The following is a 24,000-nucleotide window of genomic DNA, read 5'->3' on the forward strand; positions in this document are numbered from 1 at the left end:
CCCTTGTACCACAGATAAAAACATTTGATTCTGTTACTTTGCATAATGTTAATCCAAAAAACCAGGCTTTTATTCTCTGACAACTTCCATTTCAGAACTCGTGATTTTGTAAATATGATTTTGCTCGCTCTTTCTAAAGCAATCTCATCCATTGTGAATCACTTTGAAATCCTCCTATCTAAGAGCAGCTCTGTGCTATTACTCAGGTTTATATGGGAGTCGTTAACTCTCTATACGGTGGCCCTTTAAAGCCAAAAAGGACGTCTGGCATGCATTGTTAAGGAGACTTTGAATGTTAAAAGTGGCTGTATTTATTCTTCTGTGCTTTAAGCCTGTTTTTATAGACATGCTGATTATTATTCGTTGTAATTCTCCTGTCCCCCTCACTGCTACCTGCATCCGTGAAGTACAGCCACCGATCAGACGCACAGAAGATAAGCACAGAATGAAATCACAGTTCCAAAAAAACTTACCGCTATCATTTCAGCATGTTTGAAATGACCCAAATCTGGCATTTTGATTTATTAAGCAATCCCACTATTAAATATTTGACCACACCAAGCCTGTTCACTTCTTTATTTTGCATGCATTATAACTTATGGCAATGATGAATTAATTTCAGTGGAGCACAGAATTTGTGATTATTTTAAATGGTATCCATATCTTAACTGGATCGGAGCAGGAGTACTTAGCAGACTGTGAAATGTAATTTTTAGTGTTTTTTTTCCTCATGCAGTGTTAGAATTCCTGGCACCTGAGCATTGCGGTGATAATGAATAGACTTCGTGGATCACAGAGTCTGCTTCCCTGTGCTTCCCTGCAGGAGTCACAGGACTCCTGCCTCTGTGCCCTTTTGAGGGTGCGGCCAGCAACTTTAGCCAAGGATGGAAAAGAGGCACATCCTTCATGAAAAGAGTCTGTTCTCATAGTGTTGACACTCATGTTCAAACATGAGACACAATACAGGTTACCGCCTCTTTTTGTGTGGTTGTTTGTTTTTTAGGTTTTTTGTTTGGTTTATTTAATTATTGTTATTTACTTTTTTTTTTTTTTTTGGGAATATCTGCGTGAGGGAATCGCTGTTATTAGAGCGTCACCGCATGAGTGAACATCCCTGAAGTCGGTCTCATGAACGTGTGAGCGTGAAACATCTGGGCTGGAAGTGGCTCCTTCCCCTCTTCAATCTCCCACTCGCCCCCACCCTCCCAAAACACAGCCGTAGCCCTGAATGCGTTGTCGGGATTCTGTCTGAGATTTTCCACCCAATGAAAAAGGCAGAATTGCACGTCGTTTGATTCGAGAGCAAACATTTACACAGACAGAGAGGAATTGCAAGTGTTACAGCATTCAACAAAAGAAGAAGAAGAGGAAGAGATGGGGATGAGGGGCAAATAATCTCTCTAAATCATAGCCGCAGCGATCGGTTCTCACCAAGTGCGTTTTCTTCACTTTCGCATGGGGCTGAAAAATGCTCCCTTGACGCGCTTACTCCTCACACATTGTAATGTTCCTTTAGGTGGCATATATAGACCTCGCGCAGGAGCAGCACGGCGGGACAGTGGCCGTCACCGCAGCGAGGCGTGTAAGCCAGCACACACATTTGTTTAGTACATGTCAAACAGCCTCGAATGCGGGGCGCGCGTTCAGAACCGCTTCGGCAGAACGCCACAGACCCCTTTCCTGTGGGCTAGGAAACACCAGGCTTACAGGACAGCGCTGTAAATATTGTTCCAGTGGGGCTAACCTTCTGCCCCAGTACGGCTTTGGAAAAGGACAGTCTGATACAATGACAGGCTGCCAGCCCTTAGGGCCAGTGTGTCTGCACAGATGCAGAGGTGTATGTGATGAACACATCTCGCTCTCCCAGTCTCTCTCTCTCTCTCTCTCTCTCTCTCTCTCTCTCCCTTCCTCCCTCTGTCTCTCTCTCTTCATCCTGTCACTGGCCATCTCTCCCAGGCAGTACAGCGTTACGGTGAGCAGTGACGCTCCTCCAGTCTAGGCGGTGTAGACTCTCCTCCCCTGCTCTCTGGCATGGAAACCAATGCAGGCGAGGGTGTGTTCCTAATTGACATTGTAATTGGCAGATTTGAATGCTGCTGTTAGATGGCTAATTAATTTATCTCACTGCTGTCATTAAGGTTAAAGCACCATCTGATCTCTCCTGAATACACTTTGCATACATCTGCATGACTATTATTTTCAGTTACACACCTACATACAACTTTTGGATAATGTGGATTTGGAAATAAATATGGTGTTAATGATGTAGGTGTCTTTAATAATCTCATCAGTATTCTGAGACATTAATGGGAACTCATACTCAGATTTTGAAAGAAATGTGGTTGATATATTAAACTTTCTTTTACATTTATTTCAAAATTGAGGTCATTCCTTGATGCAAAATGTTAGTAACATGTGGAAATTGAGAATTCTACAAGAATAATTATTGTCTTTTTAAAATAAATTATATTTTAATTTCTAATTTATTAAGCAGGACCAGAATGATGTTAATTGGAGATTTGTATGTTTGAGTTCATTTTGGATGTAGGAACTTTAAAAAATCGTTTCTTGCTTTTCTTCGCTCTTTTCAAGTTAGGCACTTTGTCATTGCTATTAAAAACACTACATTAGATTGTTCTTAAAATCCGAGTAAAGGCAATCAGGCACTCTTTCTCTGAATATTTAAAACATGGGCCATGTAAAATTTATGCCTAATTTGAATACTTATTAGTCGCCTGATCTCTACGCCAGCTTCGTGTTTCTTCAAGAGAGATTCATCAGTACCTAGTCGTCATGTTCTCTCTATCTCTCTCTCTTTCTGTGTCTCTCCATTTATTTCTGTGTGTGCACGCATGTGCGCGTTAATGCCGTGTGCACTTTCGTAGCTGGCATTGTTTGCTACTAAGCATGTCATGCTGCTTGTTTGTCGACGGTGGCGTGGGCAGCTGTTGTCCTGCGTAGAAGCGCAGCCTTCTGCCTAGATGCCATTCTGGGCTTCCTCCTGGCTGCCTCAGCCTCCTCTCCCTTCCCCGCCTCTGCTTTTACAGCAGGGGAAAGCCCTGCCGTTAAAATGTCGCTTACTGATCTGAAAAGCAGGCGCGGATTAGAAGACATCCTCTTTGTTGTGTTGAGAATTTGATTATCGGTGTTATTTTTCACCGCCAAGCTGTCTGGCTACTGTATCCTCTTATTCAAAGGCACAGTGCTAATTGCCTATGCAGAGCAGGTGACAAAATTGATGTGTGTAATCTAAGGAAAGGAGGCTGGCACTGTCAGAGAAATAAATGAAAATACTGCTCAAAAATGTATCCCCTCTAAACATTACACGAGATTAGAGTTATTACACTGGCATGCAGTCTGTATTAATACAATTAATATTGTTTATATTTTAATAAGATGAAATATGAGACATCCAGTAACAATTTCCTGAGAGTAACAAAATGTGTAATGGGGAAGAAAAAAAGGTGTTTTAATGAGTGTGTGAATGACAGAGAGGCAATGAGGCTTGAGCTGCCTAGTGTGCGAATTAAAAAGGCTCTTGTGGGTATATTAGCTATGCAGAACACACCTTGAATTGCATTTGTTGGGTCAGGCCGATTCTTTTATTTATTGCAAGATCTCCACAGATCTTGGCAGGACTCCTCATTGCTCCTTTGAAAGTACAGAGCATTTATGCAGGGAAAATGATAAAACATTTATTACTAGAGAGGAGGTAATCTGCATAATTTATGCTGTTTTTAGCACAATCATTAGTGATATTTGTGATTTTTTTTTTCTTGCACTCCCCCTTGCTTTTCATATCTAATAGATGCTGGTGAAATTAATTTAATATCTTTCATTTATTTATCCGCATAAAATCGAATCTTAAGACGGCTGCACTGTTTGATTTCAGCTGTCTGGCCACAGTAATTGTGCTCTGGGGATGACAACACTAAATGTTTTAAATGTCACAAAAATAATTGAATATTGTAGGTTTGATTAAAAAAGAGAGAAAACTAGTCAATATGTGTCATCATGATTTTTCTTTTTTCTTTTTAAGAAGCCTTCCAGGCAAATTTTATTTAGCCTCAGTCAGGGGGAGAAGACCATTGTATCGTTCATCACGGGATGGCACCATGTGATTTGTTCCACCCCCCATCTCCTAGACCCTGTTTTAATTTTGCATGATTAGCTGTGCGTCATTAAGCAACTTCATTCAGTCGAGACAGCGTAAAGCTCTGACACTACGGAGACGGGGGATATTTTTAGGAGACGCTCTGTGCACGAACACGGTTTTTTTTTTTTTTTTTTTAAAGCGTTTATTATCATGTGCAAGTTGCGCACATGTTAACACAGACTGAAAATGTTCATGTGATTTGTTTCAAAAAAAGAATTCCTTTGCAAATCATCATCCCTAAAGTAAGCCTGAAATGGCCCTTTATTTACATGGAGACTATATATATATTTCCTGTGTTCTTTAAAAAAGAAAAAACAAATTTACAGCAAAATGAAAATGCCATATAAAGAAGCCAGGCGCCCCCCCCCAATAAGCTCAGAGAATGTTCACCTCTTTGTATTCCTTCATTTACACAATGAATGCATAATTTCTCCTGCATCTCCACCCCCCTCCCCCGTTAAATGCTTTAATTTGCAGAGAGGGACCGGGGCTTGATAATGGAAATCTTTTTTTTTTTTTTTTTTTTAAGGAGGGGGGGGATTGTAACAAGAGCCTTAACTGGTGCCTCTTAATCACTTCTAGGTATTAAGTCATGATGCAGGAGTCGGCCAGTGAGACAATAAGCAACAGTTCAATGAGTCAAAATGGAATGAGCACCCTAAGCAGCCAATTAGATGCTGGCAGTAGAGATGGAAGATCAAGCGGTGACACGAGCGACGTAAGCACAGTCGAGCTGCTGCATCTGCAACAACAGCAGGTAAGTTGTGTTTCTCGCTCTCAGGGCTTAGACTCCCACTGACACACAGGCAGGCTCCCAGCACTGTGCCACTGCAGCCTTAGACAGGGACTGGACTCTAGCTGGGCTCTTGTGCTTGTTTTTTTTTTTTTTTCCTCCATTCTTGATTTGTTGACTGTTTGCTGGTTTTTAGGCATGCATGTTTATGGTGAGGCTGAGGCTTGTCTGCTGTTTATTGGCAATGCTAGTTTGGCTAAAAGTAACAGTTGTGTCAAATGTGTGTGGAGGAGTTGGTGTGGTTTTTGGAGTATTTACTGTTTTTATTTGTATTTGTGTGCCCGCGTGAGCGGCATGCAGGAGCTGAGGCCATGTGAGTGTGTGTGTGTGTGTGTGTGTGCACGCACACGCATGCATGCACGTGTGTGTGTGTGTGTGTGCGCGTGCGCGTGTGTGTGTGAGAAGAAGGAGTAAGGCACTAATCCGGCACCAGCGTATGTGTGCCGGCAGTTTGGCTTGTCCAGCCGCCACCAGAGGGCACCCTAACTCGACCTCCTCCAATCTTCATGGCTGTCTCACCAGTAGAGAAAGACTTTCCAAATCAGGCCTGTCTGCAGCGTCTTGAGCACTACCCACAATGCAAACTGTGCCGCTTCTTATAGGACAAGCAGCCCAGTTTTACATCCAGACAGAGAAGTTAGCATAGAAATGCCGTGACGAGTGCTGGTCGTCCGTTTCCTCCCTTCAGGATTGAGAGGTGTAGAGTGTTGAATAGGCATTAGCTCTGCTCAGCTCTATGTGCAGGAGGTGGGCTGGTGGGAGCAGGCTTGGCTGACAGGGGAGCAGTATCATGGAAAACGCTGCTCTGTCTCCACGCACTGACTGATGGCTTTGACAGCTCACCAAAAGCACAGTACGCGGGGTCAGGCTGTGCTGCCGCTGAGGTTTAGGGAACGGCATAGTGTGTGTCTACATGTTTGGGTGTGTGCGTGTGTGTGTGTGTTCATGCATGTGCTGGGTTGTGGCAAAGTTTGCTTTGTTCCATGTTTAAGTTGTTGGCACATGGTTAATATTTTATATTAATGTATTAATAAGCTCACTCTTAATAATAATTTCACTAACCTATTTTGTATTGCAATGTTAAGGGTATTTAAAATATATATATATATATAGGTAAATAGATAAAATCCTTTGAGGACCCTGTAAATGTGTTTGTGTGTGTGGGTGGGTGTGGGTATGGGTGTGTGCATTAGTGCATGTGCATACACACACATTCTCCAGTGCTGGTGTATGCAGCTGAAAGCCAGTGGTGAGAGAGCACTGTATTAGAATGAGGGGTGTCCTGCAGAGATGTGTGGGCTCCTCCAGTAACCCCCTCCCATTACACACACACACACACACACACTCACACTCCAGCTGGTGATTACAACAGCACCCCGACACCATGGCCTCTCCCCCCATTCATCATCACAGAGCCTGTCTCTCTATCTGTCTCTGTCTCTTCCTCCACAGATGTCTGATTGGGGTCAACCCCCCTCCCTCTCATTACCGTCCTCTGTTTTAACCTGCACACACACCTACTGCAGCCTGCATGGGGGAGGTGTGTTTGTGCATGCATTCCTGTGAGTGTGTGTGTGTGTGCGCATTTGAGTCGGTTGCAGTGTATTTAGTTTGAAATGTATATAGATTTAATTAATGATAACTACGTTTAAAACTATTGGGTGAAATTATTATTTTTAATTTTTAATACTATACTACTAATACTGCTTTAATTAACAACAGCAATAAAAATAATAATTATTATTATAATGGTTTGTTTTATAATAATATTATTGATGTAATTCTCAATACTACTACTACTACTACTAATAATAATAATAATAATAATAATAGTGATTGCTATCAGTACTGTAAATTGGGTTGTAAGAGTTAAAGGGTCCATTTCTAAAGCATATGGTAATAAGCTGTGTAAGAAAGGGCAGTGTAATCTTACAGAGTGAGCAGAGACAGCAGAGAGGTTGACAGTCTGTTCTCTCTTTCTCAGACACACAGAGAGAGAGAGAGAGAGAGAGAGAGAGAGAGAAACACGTTTCTTCCTGTGCATTGAAATGAGTGGTCCAGCTAACAGGCCTCCAGAGGCTTTTTAAAGAGAGGCCAGGTGCTGTTAACTTCACACACTTCCTGCGCCCAGCTCGCTCTTTTTGCTTCTCTGTTCTCTCACACATGCCCAAGTCAGAGCCAGAAAATACCTTCCCCTTTAACAGCCAGCCCAATCTCTCTATTAGTGCCGTGCGTGCGCGCGCGTGCGTGGGTTTTGCATGCATTTTTCTATGTGGAAAAGTTCATAAAAGCGTTTATTATATTTTTAAATAATATCTGAATATTGTTTTAATATTGTTGTTATTTTATATTGTTATTGCTTTTATTCTTATTGATATTTATTTTTTTATTTGCAAAAACATGTTGGAGTAATAGTAGCTCTTTTCAGGGGCTTAGCGCTATGGATAATGGGCATATAGCTCCTTTGGGTGCTGGGTTTGTGTTGTAACTCTTAAGCAATATATCTGAATATTATAACACAACCAAAACTTTATTGCTAATTTTCTTGATAGCTGAAAAATACAGTCATCTCAAGTTTGCTACATTTTGTTTTGTTAAAAGCCTGGAACACTTTTCAGATGTTGTTTTTCCTCAGTGCGGCGTGCATTTTTTTCCGCATAAAAATGTCACATTGATTTGGGTCAAACTGACTGGAATAAGTACTACATGGACTGCGTTTTTGCGGATGCGTCTCTTTTTGTTAATTTTGTTTCAGATATGTCTAAAATTACAACATTTTAGTTTTGGGCATTGTGACATGTCAAATGGAAACAATTACATGACTTCCTGAAGGTTTGTGAATTGAAATGAGGTTAAAACCCCTCTGTTTCAGGGGAGTAATAGAAATGCATCTGTTGCCTCTGCTCTGCTCTGTTAATTTTTACTGATTATAAACCAGCATTGAATAGACATTTTAATGTATGGTAATGATAATGTGAATACATGAAGGCTTTACATTGATTGGAGAATCCATACAGTAATGTACTGTAATGGAGCTGTTAGGCGATTACTGTGGTCTACAATCCATGCATTTTATTGCGCAGATTGATGGCTTCAGAAGAATTACATTTTAGCTCAGTTTGCGGGTTTCCTTCTAGGAGAGCTCTGCTGTGCTCTGGACGCCATCAGAGTCGCGGACCTCCCGGTCTCGTTTACGGCCTAGGGGAGCAGCGGCCAAGCTTGGCCCTGTCCGTCTCTCTCTCTCTCTCTCTCTCTCTCTCTCTCTCGCATGCACTGGGCCAAGCCCAGGTCCCTGTGGCTCTACTTTCCTGTAGATTTATCCCCAGTCACATGTGAAGTGACTGCTGAAACCCGGTCACGGTTCCTCAGGCAACGCTGCAGCCGAACGCGGCGGTTTGCTGGAGTTGTGTTGGTCTTTATAAATGCCGTATCCAGAGGCAGAGGACACACACACACCCCACCCCCCCACCCTCATGCCCACAGCGATTGTTACAGCAAGTCGCCTGCAAGTCACTGGCCCAATGTAAAAGTGACAGCAATTAACCCGACATTTTAGCTTGAGGAGAATTTAAGATGAGATATCTGACAGCCGATGTCAGCCATTTTTTTACTCTTCTCTGGCTTTAAGAGCAAATGAAATTGGAGGTAGCATCATGGCTCTGGAGGTGTTGGGGCTCGTGGTTCGGTGGAGGGGGGGCGAGGGGAGGCAGTTGGAAGTGAAGGCTCTCACTATGTCTGGTATTTTGCGTGCTTGGTCCAGGGATTTTAATCTTTTATTCAGTTCTATTCACTTTTAACACCTCAATATTTTCAACATTTCCTTTGCAATTATTCAGAACAGAAGAAAACAAAACCTTTACCCACTGCTAATTGATATTTAGCAAGGGTGCCTTCATTGACACCTAAAAGACACCATCCAGGCATCATCGAGTAGGATGCTTTCTGGTGATGGGGTGGGGTAGGGTGGGGGTCTCTGGGGTTCCACAGACTGTCAGGAGGAGGGGAAGGTGGAGCTGCCGCACGCCCGCCCGCCTCCATCACTCTCCTCAAACTCCATGCTGTCCGTAGGGAGCATGGAGCACAGCATCTCCAGGCGGGGACGATGACGGCCTCCGCCGCTCATCAGCCAAATGAAAAGCCCCTCTGATGCAAATAGCGCTTTGCCCTTGAGCATAATTTAAAGCGGTAATCACCCCCAGAGCCTCGGCCAGCCCGAGCGAGGTGACTCTCATTTACACTCCAGCACAGAAGCTCATTAGCTTTATCACACTGGCCCGAGACTCTGCCACTCCAGCACGTAAATAACACACACATACACACTGGCACACACACACACATGCGCACGCTAGCACACGCACACATACAGACAGACGCACACAGGGCATGCATGCACACATGCGTAAGCACACACACACACACACATACGCATGCATGCATGCATGCACACAAGCACACTTGAGCACACTCTGGGACATCCACTGATATATTCACATTCCCACAAACCATGACATCCCCGAGTAAATCTCAGATCAAAGGAAAAGCGTTGCGGAAAATAACATGACAAACAGGACCATTTCTGTGGAGTTTGATGTTTTATGCGCTTTTGATGGGCCGGAATTTTGCAGGTGCTGAGCACCACTGGCTCACACCGTACTTATTTATTGTGCTCTATATTTCATTGTTAACATTTCACTATCTTCAGATGGTCCCCACTGTATAGTACATTGTGGCTTGACATATAGAGTCGTCGTCCTCCAGGCGATGACACTGTAAGATACAGGGCCGTGTTGCGTGTGTTTGCTCCACTCCCCAGACGCCGCTGAGCATTTTTCTATTATCATTCAGACACAGACACACGTCCACATGTACACACACACACGCACGCACACACACACTCATGCACGCCTACTCTTTTTCTAGTGCTCTGGCTGTAAACCTGGAGTGGTCATCTGCACTTAAGGAACATTACATGTGGCTGCATGGAATTTACAGTGTGGCCACTGTAGTAACTCCATTTCACATCAGATTCTCCAGAGACCCAGTGAAATGTCAAGCTGCTGCTTTGAAAGAGATGTGGAAAGAGGGATGGGGGAGAGAGAGAGAGAAAGAGAGATAGAGAGAGAGAAAGAGAGAAACAAGGAGTGGGGGGAACAGAGCAGGATGTAGTGAGTCAGAGTGAAATCTGCTGGAAACAAACACTTACTACCATTTTATGCTTGAGCAGCTCTGTGCCAATGTGTTGGTGTGCAGTGCAGGTCAAAGACGATTACAGGTAGAGCACACTCCCACGTCGACACCCACACACTGTGCTGTTTTATATATATATATATATATATATATATATATATATATATATATATATATATATATATATATATATATATATATATATATATATATATAAAATGTATGTGTGTGTGTGTGTGTGTGTGTGTGTGTGTGTGTGTGTGGGCATGCGTGCCGGGGTCGAGTATGCATTTCTGACACATTATCTGTTTATGTGACCCAGTGGGTTATGTTTAGTGATTAGGGTTAAATAAAGGTGTGTAGGTGTGTAAATAAAACTCAAGCAGGCAGCCTGGGTCAAGATCAATGACCACTTCACAACTCATTTCCTTTTATGCCTCCTAACCGCCCTGCCTGGGGAAATTAATGACACCGGATCTATAGAGCCTTAACGCGGTGGCTTCTGCCCGCCCCACTAGCCCAGCGCTCGCACGCTGACCCGTCCCACGCTTCACCTGTGCGTTTATAGACAGCGGAGGCCATGTCTTGGGGAGGAGCACGTGGAGCGGGTCTCCTGTTTGGGGGAAGGCCCAGCGTCACTCTGGGGAAGGACACGCCGGGTTGCTGCTGGATATACACCCCCCCCCCCCCCCCCCCCCCCCCGACGTCTCTGACAGCTTGCGACGCTGCTATCCATTTAACGGAGCTTAAAAAGGCCATATATGCATATGCCGACCGTCTTAAGCCGACAACCAAGAGGCAGGATTTGCAGGAAGGCAGCTTTGGAGCCTTGTGAATTTAACAAGCATGTCTAGCGTTACAGTTTCGCCCTGCTTTGGCCATGAATAGTAACAAATCAGTCTGTGAAACGCCTGGCCAGGGATGTTTGTGCGCAGGGCTCGGCCTCTCTAACAAATATTAAAATGATGTAAATCTGGTTAAGGAGGGGAAGGCTGAGATTGGGAAAGTGGATCCCTCCCTCTCCCCCCGCCACCACGTCCTCTTTCAGTCTCACTTTTTCTGTCTCTCTCTCACTTGTCTCTGTCTCTCCTCTCGTATCTGTCTCTCCTCTCGTATCTGTCTCTCCTCTCGTATCTGTCTCTCCTCTCGTATCTGTCTCTCCTCTCTAGCTCTGTTTGCTGTGCACCGGGAAGTCAGGTGGTGCCGCTTCACACTTGAATATTTTTGATTCCATATTGTTGAGAGAGAGAGAGAGAGCGAGAGAGAGAGTTTGGCTTCACTCCCAACCCTCTGCTCCCAGATGCTGAATACATATGTAAGAGAGCCTCTCAGCCCACAGCTCTTTGGGGCTTTTGAACAAATGCGGTAAATAAGCCTGGCTTCACCTCCCAAATACACAAGAGGCTTTTCAAACACATGCATGTGTCACTTAGCCTGCATTCTCACTCCTTCATTGTGGGTGGCTTTTTTTTTTTTTTTTTGTATTAGGGCCTTTCAGGGGTGTTTGCAAAATAGAGGGTCGGTTCCCATTTGTGCTGCCTTTGGTGCTGTCACAATGGACACGACATCTTCATCTGCAACTACAGTAAAGTAAGACCAGCACACACACAGCAGGGAAGCCTGCCATACACAACACCATACACCAGCATTTTTACCTACCACTGTACCAGAGCAGCACAGAGAGTGTGTATGCATTTGTGCGTGTGTGTGTGTGTGTGTGTGTGTGTGTGTGTGTGTGTGTACTAGGTGATAAGGCAACATTGTCATCATATGCAGAGCATGCATTAATGTTGTGTGTGGCATTTCATGCTTGACTTGACGCTAAGCTGATATTGGTTTCACGCTTGAGTCTCCCAATGCCGGCTCCGTTTCAATTGAAATGTGATTGTTATTGCCAGAGTATTTACCAGTTATTTGATGTATGTTCCTTCTGAGTGAATTTCCTTGCTAGTCCTTCTCTCACTTGTACAGAAATGGCAGGCATTTTCTGCTCAGGAAATGATCTCAAATTCAACCAGTCGTACCACACATGGAACTCTAGAATGTTCTCATTCTAAGACTGAAGCTTGAGAAGAAGTTTCCCACATAAAGATTCTGTTCATTGTTTTAGGAGTTGTCCAAAGAAAGGCCGACACCAACACCAGCCATGTGCACTCAGGCCTCCAGATCTGTTCAGACACTGATTGCCGTGGCGTGGCACGTGATGTCTGGCTCCGGGAGGGAGAAACCTGACACTCGCACATGCCTGCTCTCGCGCACTGCGCTGAGGAGCATGGGTGACTTCCCTTTGATGAAGACTGTAGTCAGTAGGACTTTTTTTTAATAAGCAATAGAATTGTGCTTTTCTTGTCTGGTGTGCTTGTGAAGGAGCGATCGTGCTTTTGGCACATTCATCAAAGCACGGAAGACAAAAATGCAGAGGTAAAAAATGGATGGCAAATACCGGGGGGGGGGGGGGGGGGGGGGGGTTGCTTCTCACACAGACATGCTAAGGGAACGACACAGTGATAAATTTTCTTGTTAGGGGAAATTACATCCACTTGAGCTACTTCAGCATGAAATTGAAAAAGAAGCATTTCTTCTGAATTTCCATTCTTGATTCAATGAAAGATGTAGATTAGCTCTTTGGAGTACGGGTGTCCGGTGGGAATGAAGGAGTACAACTTTCCTCTTACAGGCCTGGGACGCCCATGGAAAGAGCCTGTTTACATAGCCTGAGTGTATTCAGGCAAGCGAGAGCCGATTACAGCTCTCATATATGGATGTGAGAAGGGAGCGAACATGTGTGTTTGTGTCCGTACGCATTCGTGTGGGTGTGTTCATGCGGGTGTATGTGTGTGCGAGTGGGTATATCTTAATCAGTCTGTGTGTGTTCACGTGCCCCACAGCTCTCTATAGCTGTAATGTCATTTGTCCTCTCACCTCACTCCTATTTTCTCTCCCTTTGCTCCCGTGAAACAGCTCTGATTGATAGACGCTGTATGTCACATTGGTAGATAACTGTATCCCATTCAGCCCCCTCCAAAGGTCAGACCCACGCTGTAAGCAGAATACTCACAAGGCAAGCACGCTGGGCTGAGGTGGGTGGAGCTCCAGGGCTCCGGCATGCTGACGGAGATGCATTGGCTCTCTCCCGGCGAGACGTGCTGCTATTAACTCAGCTGATCTTTGGTGAAGCTGGGCCATCATTGCCATGGAGTGGGGAGATCCATCACCCTGCCCACATGACCCAGGAGCCCACTGTGCCCTAACGACATTCCAGCACGCAGGTGAATAGACTCCAAACAATAGACCGCTTCCACCTGCAGTGCGCTCCAGATCAGCTTGCTCTTGTAATGTATTTGGTGAACACTCATTTCTTATCGGTCTTTGATTTTTTGGACAGCCCCCCCCCCCCCCCTCGCCCACCGCACCGAGGGTGATAAAGCCAGTGCAGGTTTCACTCCCCCAGCTCCCCCCCGCTCACATCTCACTCATTTCTCTACCAGAGGGATCTGAGCAATAACTCAAGAGATCAGGGCCACGGTAATTAAGGTTAAGGTATTTACATCTGAGGTCAGGTGCGGTCGCTCAGTTGACCCCTCTGGGTAACACGGTACGGGCGAGCAGCTCCGCCACGCCAGCCAGCGCAGACACACACTGCTGACCCACAGACAGAGTGCCTGCACGTGTGTGATCCGGCTCCCGCCAGCACGTGCTAAACCAGATCGCTTGCGTAGATCAGTGGAGCCGTAGGTCATAGTTCGTACGCACTGAATATCTCTTAACTGTTATGAGAGAAGACCAGCGTATCCTCAGCCTCGAGGTCAAGTTTAATCAAACGTGCGTTTTCACAGATCAACGCAGCGGCGCACGCCGGACTTCCCCGACTCTTCACACGTTTCTCGCTTTGCTTAATCCTCTGCCCTTGTGTGTGTGGTCAGCTGTGAGGGGGGGCTATCATCACCGGTCCCTCGGCATCTCCCTGCACTGCAGCAGACTGACCCGGCGCCCAAGGCTGTGCGCGGCGCTCGCGCTCACTCGCTAAGGCAGCCTGAGCGCAGGGGGAGCGGCTCGACTCTGCCCGGACCCCACTGGTGGCCAGGAACGCAGGTCCAGCCACAGCACGCCTTCCCCCTTTTATTTCTTTATCTGTTGACATTTCTCTGCTCTGTTTTATTTTTCTGCCGGCCTCGCTCTCAATGAGGTGCAGAGTGTCTCCGCTCACTCCCTTCGACGCAACATTTATTAAGAGGCGTCCCTCCAACCGCGCGCCGCCAAACGGAGTGGAACTGTGAAAAGGAGATGGATCATAATCACTCGAGGCGACAAACCGAGCACATCAAGTGCACACCAGGGCCGAGAGGAAGTGGCAGTGCGCCCACTTTCCCCTTCTTCCTTTCCCTCTCTCTCTCTCTCTCCCTCCCTCCTTCTCTCTCTCTCTCTCTCTACCTTTCTCTTTCGTGCTCACTTCCATCCCTCTCTCTTTCCCCACATCTCATTCTTCCTTTCTCTTATTCCGAGAGGTTTTTTGTGCACATGTTGATGGTATAAGTGAAAAGGGGCACTTTATTTATTTTATTTTTTTTTGTTTGATAGCTGAAGATAGCGTGAGCTCTGGCTTGTGGCTGTGTAAAGGAGTGCTCTCAGAGAGGCAGATAAAAGGGAATGGCCCAGCGGTGAATAGCCCAGCGCGTCACCTTATCTAAACCCCGCCGCCGCACACCGGTTGAAAGTGAGAGCTTTACTAAAGCCGGCCAAGGAGGAGGGTGGATAAATTGAATTTCATAAGTGAGGGAGCAGGCAGAGAGACACACTGAGACAATGTTCCCAGAGTGCGCTCAGCAGACCCTAGCTGCCACAGCTCACGCAGTCTTTAAGAGTGAGATGGCCCGGAGCATAACTTGGAGAACGAGGTCGAGTCATAATTAGAAGCGGTAATGGTGATCAGGAGGGCAGGGGTCGCCCGTCTCCGTGCTGCAGTTGGTCGCTGCATTTCTGTGGATTACAGATGTTGTTTTTGGTCTAGGGCTCCTGCAGTCGCGTTCTCTCCACAGGTCGCTGGCACCGCTGTAAACTATTATATGCACTCCACTGCAAATGTGCGGCGTGTATTTGCAAGACCCATCCATAACAGTGTCCACAGGAGGCAGCAGGCGCATGAATGTTTGCGGTTGTAGTGAACGATGGAAGCCTGCTCTGTTTGGTCTGTTATTGCTGGCAGGGCTTCCCCAATGAGTGCACGCACACACACACTCACGCACACACACACACACACACGCACGCACGCGCACACACACGCCTGTTGGCACAGAGGCACATACACGCATGCACTCCACCTGATGGGCTGAACAGACCCCATGTTTTGTCTCCTCACACTTGGAAATATAAGTGTGAGGTTACACAATGAGGCAGGACTCTGCAGCCCCCCCGCCACACACACACACACACGCGCGCGCACACACACACGCGCGCGCACACACACGCACATAAATGCACAGCTTCCTGGGTTAGAAATGACTGAATTCATCTCCAATTCACTAGGGAGGGCTGTGCTATGCCTCTCTGTTTACAGTGGCAGAAAGTTAATATAAATTTTCATCAGAAGGGGAAGTTTACACATATGATTCTATTTGTCCTTCATTATTAGCACCTGAGTCTGGGCTGGGGAAGCATAATTGTCTACAGACACAGGCCAAATAGATGCAAGGGAAAGTCAAATAAGCACACCCCAAAATAATTTTATGGTTGTGTGTTACAATCCCTCTCGCTGGGAATCTTAATCTAGAAAATCAATAAACAAGAAGGGAGAGTGTGGGAGATGTGAGCGCACAGGCTGAGCGGAGAATACATAAATAAGAGATGGGGGGGATTGAAGGAGCGAGAGGAAGATTGAGAGGGAGAGCGAATAAAAGGGAGGAATGAAAAAAGAAAGGAAGAGGAGTGAGAGACAGAAGGAGAGAAAGTGGTTGCACCAGTCAGCGCAGCAAACAGAAGCCCATTGTTCTGCTGGTTAGCTCGCACCGCATCCTACGGTTCAGGCGGATTCTCCACGGAGGGGCCCGCGCGTGCCATGCTCTGTTGATTTATTGAGTCATACATAAAAATGCTCATTATCCCCCCCCCCCTCCACCATTCCTGCTCTCTCGTCTGGGGAGTGTGGCATTTGGCTAGAGAAAAACATGCCAAAAAACAGTCTGATTCCACAAAATCAAAATCTCTCTCCTCTATCTTTCTCCCTCTCTAACTCCCCGTTTGCTGAATCATCACCAGCTTGCGTCCCTTTCTCGTCCGGCCAGCGGACACCACATCACGGCCAGTAAGGCCTCGCTAGCCGCACGGCAGCTCTCTCGGATGGTACCGGGCCTATGATGCCTCTGTTTTGTCAGGCACCGCCGACGACCTTTGACCCAGGGCCACCAGCCCACCTCTCTCCCTTGCTACGGGCGCGGGCGCGGCGTTTCACACGTGCGGCGTCGCTGGCTGCCCGAGCAGCCATTCCGCTCAGCTCCGGCGGACCCCGCGCCCGGCCTTCAGGCTGTGGCTCTTTGGCTACTGTGTGAGGAAGCGTGTCTGCAGCTCAATTTCATCAGCTCACGGCTCATAAGCTGTTTATGGAATCAGTAGCCTGAAGTGCGGTTTTATATTCATGAGCGGCTGGGCCCTCCATCGGCCCCCTGTGTCCTGAGCACACTTACATAACAGATATGGTGTCAATATGCTGGCGTGGAGAGCCTGGTCCTATCTCCTCACAGGCTGCTCCAGCCACCAGCTTTGTTTGTTTGCTCAGCGTAAACTGTTTGTCCCTTGTTTTCCAAGGCGAGAGACGACTCCTGGCTTGATAAAAGGTTTATGTTCGCTCCCTCACTGTCTGGTCTCTCTCGCTTTCTCTCTGTCTCTCTCTCTCTCTCTTTCTCTCAGACTGTGTTTTCCTTCCTGGTGAGCAGAGCAGATAAGCAGGTTGACATGCCTGCCGGCCTGCACGTCTGGAGAAGTTCAGGCTGACAGAACAGCGTTTCGCTCCAGCCTGCCTGTACCAAGCATACTGACACTGCCACGTTCAGCACACACCGCACACTAACGCGGGCACCCTGTTACCACTTACCCATCTCAACCCCATCGCTCCTGCGCTCTGCTCTCCGCGCACACGTGCCCAGGCAATACAATCAATTATGACAACAAAACTAAAGGGCCTTCGCTACATCTGTTCTAACCTCTTTCTTTTAAACTCATCAAGCTCCTGATTACATATTAACTACCTGCCCAACACACAGGCTTCCATTAGTTCCTCAGTGTCTACCTGCCTTTCTTGGCCCCCAGCACATTCCCAAGAATCCATGCCGGGCATATTCCCCCGGACCCCAGGAAGCCACCCAGCCCACATGCTGCTTCGCTTGCCTGTTTGTGCCTTCTAATACCTTTGGTCACAGCTATGGGCGTCTGTGTCTGGCGATTAAAGCGGTGGTCCGGAGCAACAGCGAGCTGTTTGTAGCGACGTGCCAAGCCGCAGCTGGCTGCTAATGTATTTCATGCTTGTTTTAGTCCGGGGAACGGACTCACAAAGGTGCATTGTGATGTGTTCCTTATTACTGCTGTATTAAGTCTAAACACAGACCGTGCGATGGGAGGTGGGGGGGCTGACATATGTTTCTTTCGCATGTCCCTCACTCCCTCTCCAGTGAGCTCTGTTCGGCTATTAACGTAGCCGGGGAGCGCCTGTGTAAACATTCGTGTTTCTCCCTCTGTTTCGCATAATAGTCGCCCATATCGGCTTTCTCCTGACCTCGCTATCTGAAACCAATTACGGCAGATCCATTTGGGCTGCATCTTATTTTCATAAGGATCCTGAGCTGCTGCCTGCTTGTGTCCTTGTGTGGGTGTGTGTGTGTGTGTGTGTGTGTGTCTGTCTGTGTGTGTGTGTGTGTTTCTTTTTCTCCTGGTCCTCGGAGATGGATATCAACATCAAATATGTTCCTGAGTGCCTTGTTATTTATGTTCTAGCTGGGGCTCTTGAGCTCCCAGCTCTGAGGAATGCAGCACATTGTGCTGTTTATACAGTGTGTGCATTAATGGACGAGAGCTGGCATTTCTCGCGCACAGCAACACAGGTCTAAATGGACACATTCTGGGGGTTTGGGCTTTTCAGCAAAGTTTTGATGGCTGCCAGACTTCAACTCTTATTGTTAAAGTCTCAGACTAGATTTGTGTAGACTTGTATACGGATTAGAGCGGAGCGGAGTCCCACCGATGGCTTGCACATTGATGACAACTGTTATGGGCATATCGGCTGATTAGGGGGTGATGATTTCAGGAGGATTTTGGAACACCGAATCCTGAAGCTAATGACGCCTCCTACCCGGGAATGCAGCGTTACTTTAATAAGCAGCAGGAAGCTGATTGCTTTCCTCTGCCTTCGGCACTTCCAGCACTGCTACTGGAAAAGCCATTACAGCAGGCCGTACTTGCGGCCTGCTCCCGCACCCAGACCTCACTGAATGACTTCTTTGACTTTGCCCTTGTTCACCCGAGGACAGAGAGCCTGTATTGATCCCAGCTCAGATAAACATTTTCCTCCTGCTAATTGTTGTGCTAAGCCCATTAGCTGCCCGCTAAAGCCCTGCGATCACAATCAACGCTTGGATGGGCGTGAAATCTTCTGCAATTTACAATCTCAACCCCCGAATCCCCGCAGTAATGACTAGAGACCTGGAGCAAGTTTGTCGCCGCTGCTTACAAGTCACTCATGCGTCCAAAGGCGTCGCAGGCGCCGTAACTAATCAATCAAACCAACGTTTAAAATGGGGAGGCCGGCGCGGGGTTCTGATCGGCGGGGAGGCTGAGGGGCCGGCGATTCGTTAGGCGTCGGTGACAGTTGCGGCCGTTTGTTTTGGCACCGGCAGCCGACGGCAGGCTGGAGTGAGACAGGCAGGACGTGACGAGTGATGGCACCCCCCCTCCCTTCTCCCCACCCCGCCGTCCCGCCGTCCCCTGCAGAGCGAGGCCACGTCGCTAGGCCGCGTGCACATGTGGAGACAGATCGATGCTGTTAGGACCCACAGCCACTCTGGTGTGTTTGTTTACCGGGAGGCTCCGAGAGCCTGGCTCCTCTGAGCTGCAGCCAGACAGACAGTGGCAGCTCCCTGCTCTGTCTTTTCATAATTGATCAGGGGGATGGCTGCCTTCCCAGAGGGTTAAGACGTGGCAACTTTTTTTTTCTTTCTCTCTACCCCCCCCCCCCCCCCTCTCTCCCCTTCTGTCTCTCACTCTCTATCGTTCTCTGTCTCTCGCTCCCCTTCTCCCTCTCTCCTTCTCTCTGTCTCTTTCCCTCTCCCTCTCCCTGTTTGCTCAGCATCTCAATGTACTAGTTCAAACATTGTTCTCACCAGCTGGCAGAGCAGTGCCATATGCACATCCTGTCAAGGCAGCTGTTGTCATGGATACTGGCAAGCACCAGAAAATAATACAACCCCTTGATTCTGCAGGAAGAAGTGTCACTCTTTATCTGAAGCAGTCCCACCCCACCCCCCACTCCTCACCTCGTCTCTCTCTCCACTTGAAGAAACACCTGTGAACATATTGTGTTGTTTATTTTTTTCGTCTCTTGTTGTCGGGGCTTGGGGTGGACTCGTTTGCAGCTGCAGGGAGAGACCCTTTCTTCCTGTCTCTCTGTGCCAGATAAAGCGTGAAGCAGTCAAAAGAGTTTCCTCGCTCTGAGCCCCAGCTCTGGATGCGGCTGAACTAGATACAGTACATGGACAACACATTACATCATCCTCTCGCCTTCTTACCATTGTCATCTTATTTGCAGAAAGAAGGGGGAAAAAAATTCTATAAGAGCCTTTTTTTTTCCAGTCACTTTGCATTTGCCATGTTTGTAACATTAGCTAGCAGTCTTTCTCCTTGGAGAAGGCGCGGTGTGATTAGGCCCAGAAAGCCCGTTTCCCCCTTCTGCGCTGGTAAGCGCCGCTAATGCACAGCAAAAAATCCTGGCTCCTTGTTAATTCACTCCTAAGGTAATCTGATGTTGATTTTGTCAACTTTAATTACAGCTTGTAGGAACACTTCACATCGCCTGCCTCTACTTCAAATTGATATTATGAATATGCAAATGCACTGGTAATTTGCAGAGAAGTGGGTATTTCAGTTGAGCACACACTAGACAGGTCAATTCTACTGACGCACTCGGTGGGTTTTTCACCCGCACTTCAGGGGCGCTTTAGACAAACTGTATTTATTCTTTATCACGGCTTTGCGGATCGTCATGAAAAATGTATAATATTTGCCAGATATTTCAGCCGTCATCTTAAAACCAGAAGCAGACAACTTGCGGACTGGTGTTGCCTTGCTCGGATTTCAGGAGTGTGTCACACTTCTTGGAGAAGAGGCCCCCCAAAAAAATCTAATTTTGCCGCTCCCATTCTATTCTCTTTACAGGCCCTACAAGCAGCAAGGCAATTACTCCTCCAGCAACCAGGCAGTGGCCTGAAGTCTCCAAAGAGCAACGACAAACAGCGTCCACTGCAGGTGAGCAGCTCCCTGCTAATCTCTTAAGTCCATCCATAATACATGGCGCTCTGGAAAAGATTTCCTCTGTTCCACCAGCCTGTTTGATTTGGCAATGTAATTCTGGACTTGTCACTGAAATTCTAAACCTGTCAGGTCTGCCCTTCTCTGACGAAACACACGCATACGCACGCACGCACGCCCTCACGCGCACACACACTCGCACCCTCACACCCACACACGATACATCATTCTGTAGTAAACTTTCTCCTGTCCAGTTGAGCACGGTTTCAGTATTGTCAGGTTACGTGGAACAGGTCTCACCCCACCATGTCCGTGCGGTGGTGGGTAGAGGAGAATTTGCTTGCTAACGAAGAATGAATAATAATGTTCCGTCTGACCTCATGCATGTCGCACACCCAGTGTGCTATTTGCAGTCGTGCATGATTACATTAATATGCATGCTTTTTTCCAGGGTAACCCTCACATAAACCGAGGGGCTTCCATCTACACACACACGTGCGCCCATGAACGGCAGCCTGGTGTGGCCCTCCCTATGTATGTAGCGTATTCTAACTAGCTGCCATTTGAACTCCTCCAAGATAATTTGCCATATTGATTCCAGCTGCGCTCTCCTTCTGTTGTCAGTGATTTGGTAAAAGGTCACGACAGCATTGTGCATGGCGTGTTGCCTCTCCGCAGTGCTGTTTACGCCTTCCCCTGTCAGAGAAAAAAAAAAAAAAAACACGCGTTAGGCCGCATCCCCGCAACGCACACGCGAGCGCTTGCTCCCTGCGTGAACTTACGTAAGTGCTTGACATCTGCCAGGAGATGGATTTTTAAGTTCAGACCAAAGTGTGAGAACACGTTGCGCTTCTTCGCGCTAATAAGCACTATCAGGGACTATTGGCTTGCGTCATTAGTGCTCGGCGCATTTAATTAAAGCAAAGGAAAATTGGCATTAACCTTCATCGTTAATATTTTCGCAGAGTGCAACAATGACAACACCTTCAATTGGAGTCACACGCCTGTGTATCTAATTATGTGGTAGCAAAAGATAAGCTCTGCTAGGGGTGGTTTAGCTGGAATCAGTCACATCACTCACAGTCTGAATGTTAATACGCCAAGACTTATCAGTACAAATATGCATTTTGTGTTAAAGAATTAATAACTTGTTTTTGGTGGCGGTGGGGGGGGGGGGGGGTTGTTTTTGTTGTTCTTTTCTTCTGAACACAGACCTTAGTTTTAAAACAATGTGTCGCATGACACAATATTGAATACGCTCAGCCTATTGGATTTTCCCAGCCTTGTGTATACTTAGAGAATGGATTCCCAGCACACCGTGTGACTGCAAATTGCCACGTGCACAAAGTCTGTGATAACTGTCGGCCCAGGACCGGAGCTCTGACTCTAATAACACCAGAGGATAGTAAATATTGAATATTTACATTTGCTTACTCCTTCCTTGCTTCATGTTAGCCATATGAATCAATATGAATGAGGGCCTCGTCCAGTCATGTCTACAGGCTGTAGTTAATCAGTGCTGCTGGCCCTCCCTTTATTAACATCTTCACCTCTCAGCGTTCACGATCCAAGAAGCCTTGGGAAAGGCAAACTTTCCAGCCAAGATCCAGAGTCAGCTTTTCTCCGCTCTTTCCTGCATTTTTTTTTCCCTTTCTCACCGTCGATGAATGGTCAGCTTAAACCGTAAACACACCCATAAGATCTACGGCTGGTTCGGCCGTGCGCACGCGGCCCGATCGGAAAGGCCCTTCGTTCTGGGAAGCGAAAAGCATTTTCGCACGACACTTGACAAATCCCACCGTTTCCCTCGCAGGGAAGGGAAGGAAGCAATCCATACATCACTGGCACATAAATTATTTACCGCGCTGGCATCAAAGCACTGTGGCGCGCAGTTTTAATTACTTGTATTAGTGTCTAAAGGCTCTCGCCTGACTAATTCTATCCACTGCTTCATCTGAGGCCGTTGACGTGCACACGAACTGCTTTTCCACATTTGCGTAATGTGACAGGTCTATTATTACGCGGTAAGCCCACGGGAGCGCTCAATAAACACCTATTTCTCAGCCGTAAATCCCCGCGTCTTCACCACACTGCTTACAAGGATTTCCCAAGGCACACAGCAGGCCTCTCACGCCGCTGCGCCCATCCCTGCGCGCCACAGAGCCGCCCCGCGTTTTATACACTGACATTTAAAACACAAATAAAGGAGCGGTGGGGACGAAGTGTGAGGCAGATTACAGCGGGGCCCCACGCGCCTGATCACGTGGCCCTCACCAGCACCACCCCCCCCACCCCAACCGCGCGGCGGTTCGTACGTCCGCCGACCCTCGAGAGCCGCCGCCGGGACTCGGGCACGGGAGGGCAGCCCGTGGAGGAGACGCGGAGAACAGCAGGCTGGGTCAGCACTGGCGTAGGCTGCCGTACCGGCATGCTGGGGTGTGTGTGTGTGTGTGTGTGTGTGTGTGTGTGAGTTAGGGCAGTGTGATCGAGTGCAACCCCCTGGGTGTCAGGGCACCGATGTAAAGAGGGAGCGCTGACCCCTGGCCTGTGGTCAGAGCAAAGCCTACGAGCACTAGGGGAGCCTTAACGAGACGCAGGCAAACAAAAGGAGAAAGAACAAAAGCCCTGTGAGGCTCGGGGCCTGTGGGCACACTGACGCAGCAGCTGCAGCTGCCCAGTGGCCAGCTCAGGCTGGTGTCTCCGTGGGCTTCTGGACGCGGTGACCTTTGCCTAGATCCACGTCCAGCATGCTCTGAGCGAGCGCGGCTCCTCGAAAAGGCTAACCTGCTCTCGTCTCACCACGTTCCCCTCTTTCTGCGTGGCTTCCTCCAACCCCGCACTCCGGGCCGGACAGGGGGCTGGCGGGAGGCAGCAGGGAGCGGCGTGTGCCCACCGCTGCCGTGCTCCTGCGGCTAGGAGGAGGGTGCAGTGCTGGGAGATAGCCCACCCAATCATGGCGTGAGCACTGGGCCATCCTCAGGGTGGAACTACTTTAAAGGTCACCGCCACACACATCTCATCAAAGCGCCACATTCCTGCGCCATGTTCCTTAAAATTCATCTACTTAGCCTGCCAACTGGAACCGTGCGGAAAAGCCAGCAGAATTTGTAGAGAGACATATGCTCCCGCATTAACATTTATTATTAACTCCGCTCCCCCGGTGGAATCGCAAAGAGAAATGGAGAAACACACATGCTTGTTCTGGACGAAAGGAGAGGCTCGCGTGCAGACCTTCTGAGGGTTAAAAGTGTGTCGGCACATTTCTCTTGGACACTTTCCCTTATTGCTTCGGTAACCAAAAAAACAAGATACACCCCCCCCCCCCCGGTAAATGGTAAATTGCCGGGGACAGCACGTG

General features: G+C 47.6%; 1 protein-coding gene across 1 annotated transcript in view; it reads left to right on the plus strand.

The window, feature by feature from the left end:
* Positions 1-24,000, plus strand: part of foxp2 (forkhead box P2) — a 92,059-nt gene that overhangs the window by 35,000 nt on the left and 33,059 nt on the right. Inside the window, exons 4-5 of the mRNA XM_035528704.1 lie at positions 4,739-4,913; positions 20,550-20,639. Of these exons, the coding sequence (XP_035384597.1) occupies positions 4,749-4,913; positions 20,550-20,639 (255 nt within the window). The 5' untranslated portion in view covers positions 4,739-4,748. The remainder of the gene's footprint in view (positions 1-4,738; positions 4,914-20,549; positions 20,640-24,000) is intronic.

This window comes from Electrophorus electricus, chromosome 7 (assembly GCF_013358815.1).
Source record: "Electrophorus electricus isolate fEleEle1 chromosome 7, fEleEle1.pri, whole genome shotgun sequence".
In the NCBI taxonomy this organism is placed as follows: domain Eukaryota; kingdom Metazoa; phylum Chordata; class Actinopteri; order Gymnotiformes; family Gymnotidae; genus Electrophorus; species Electrophorus electricus.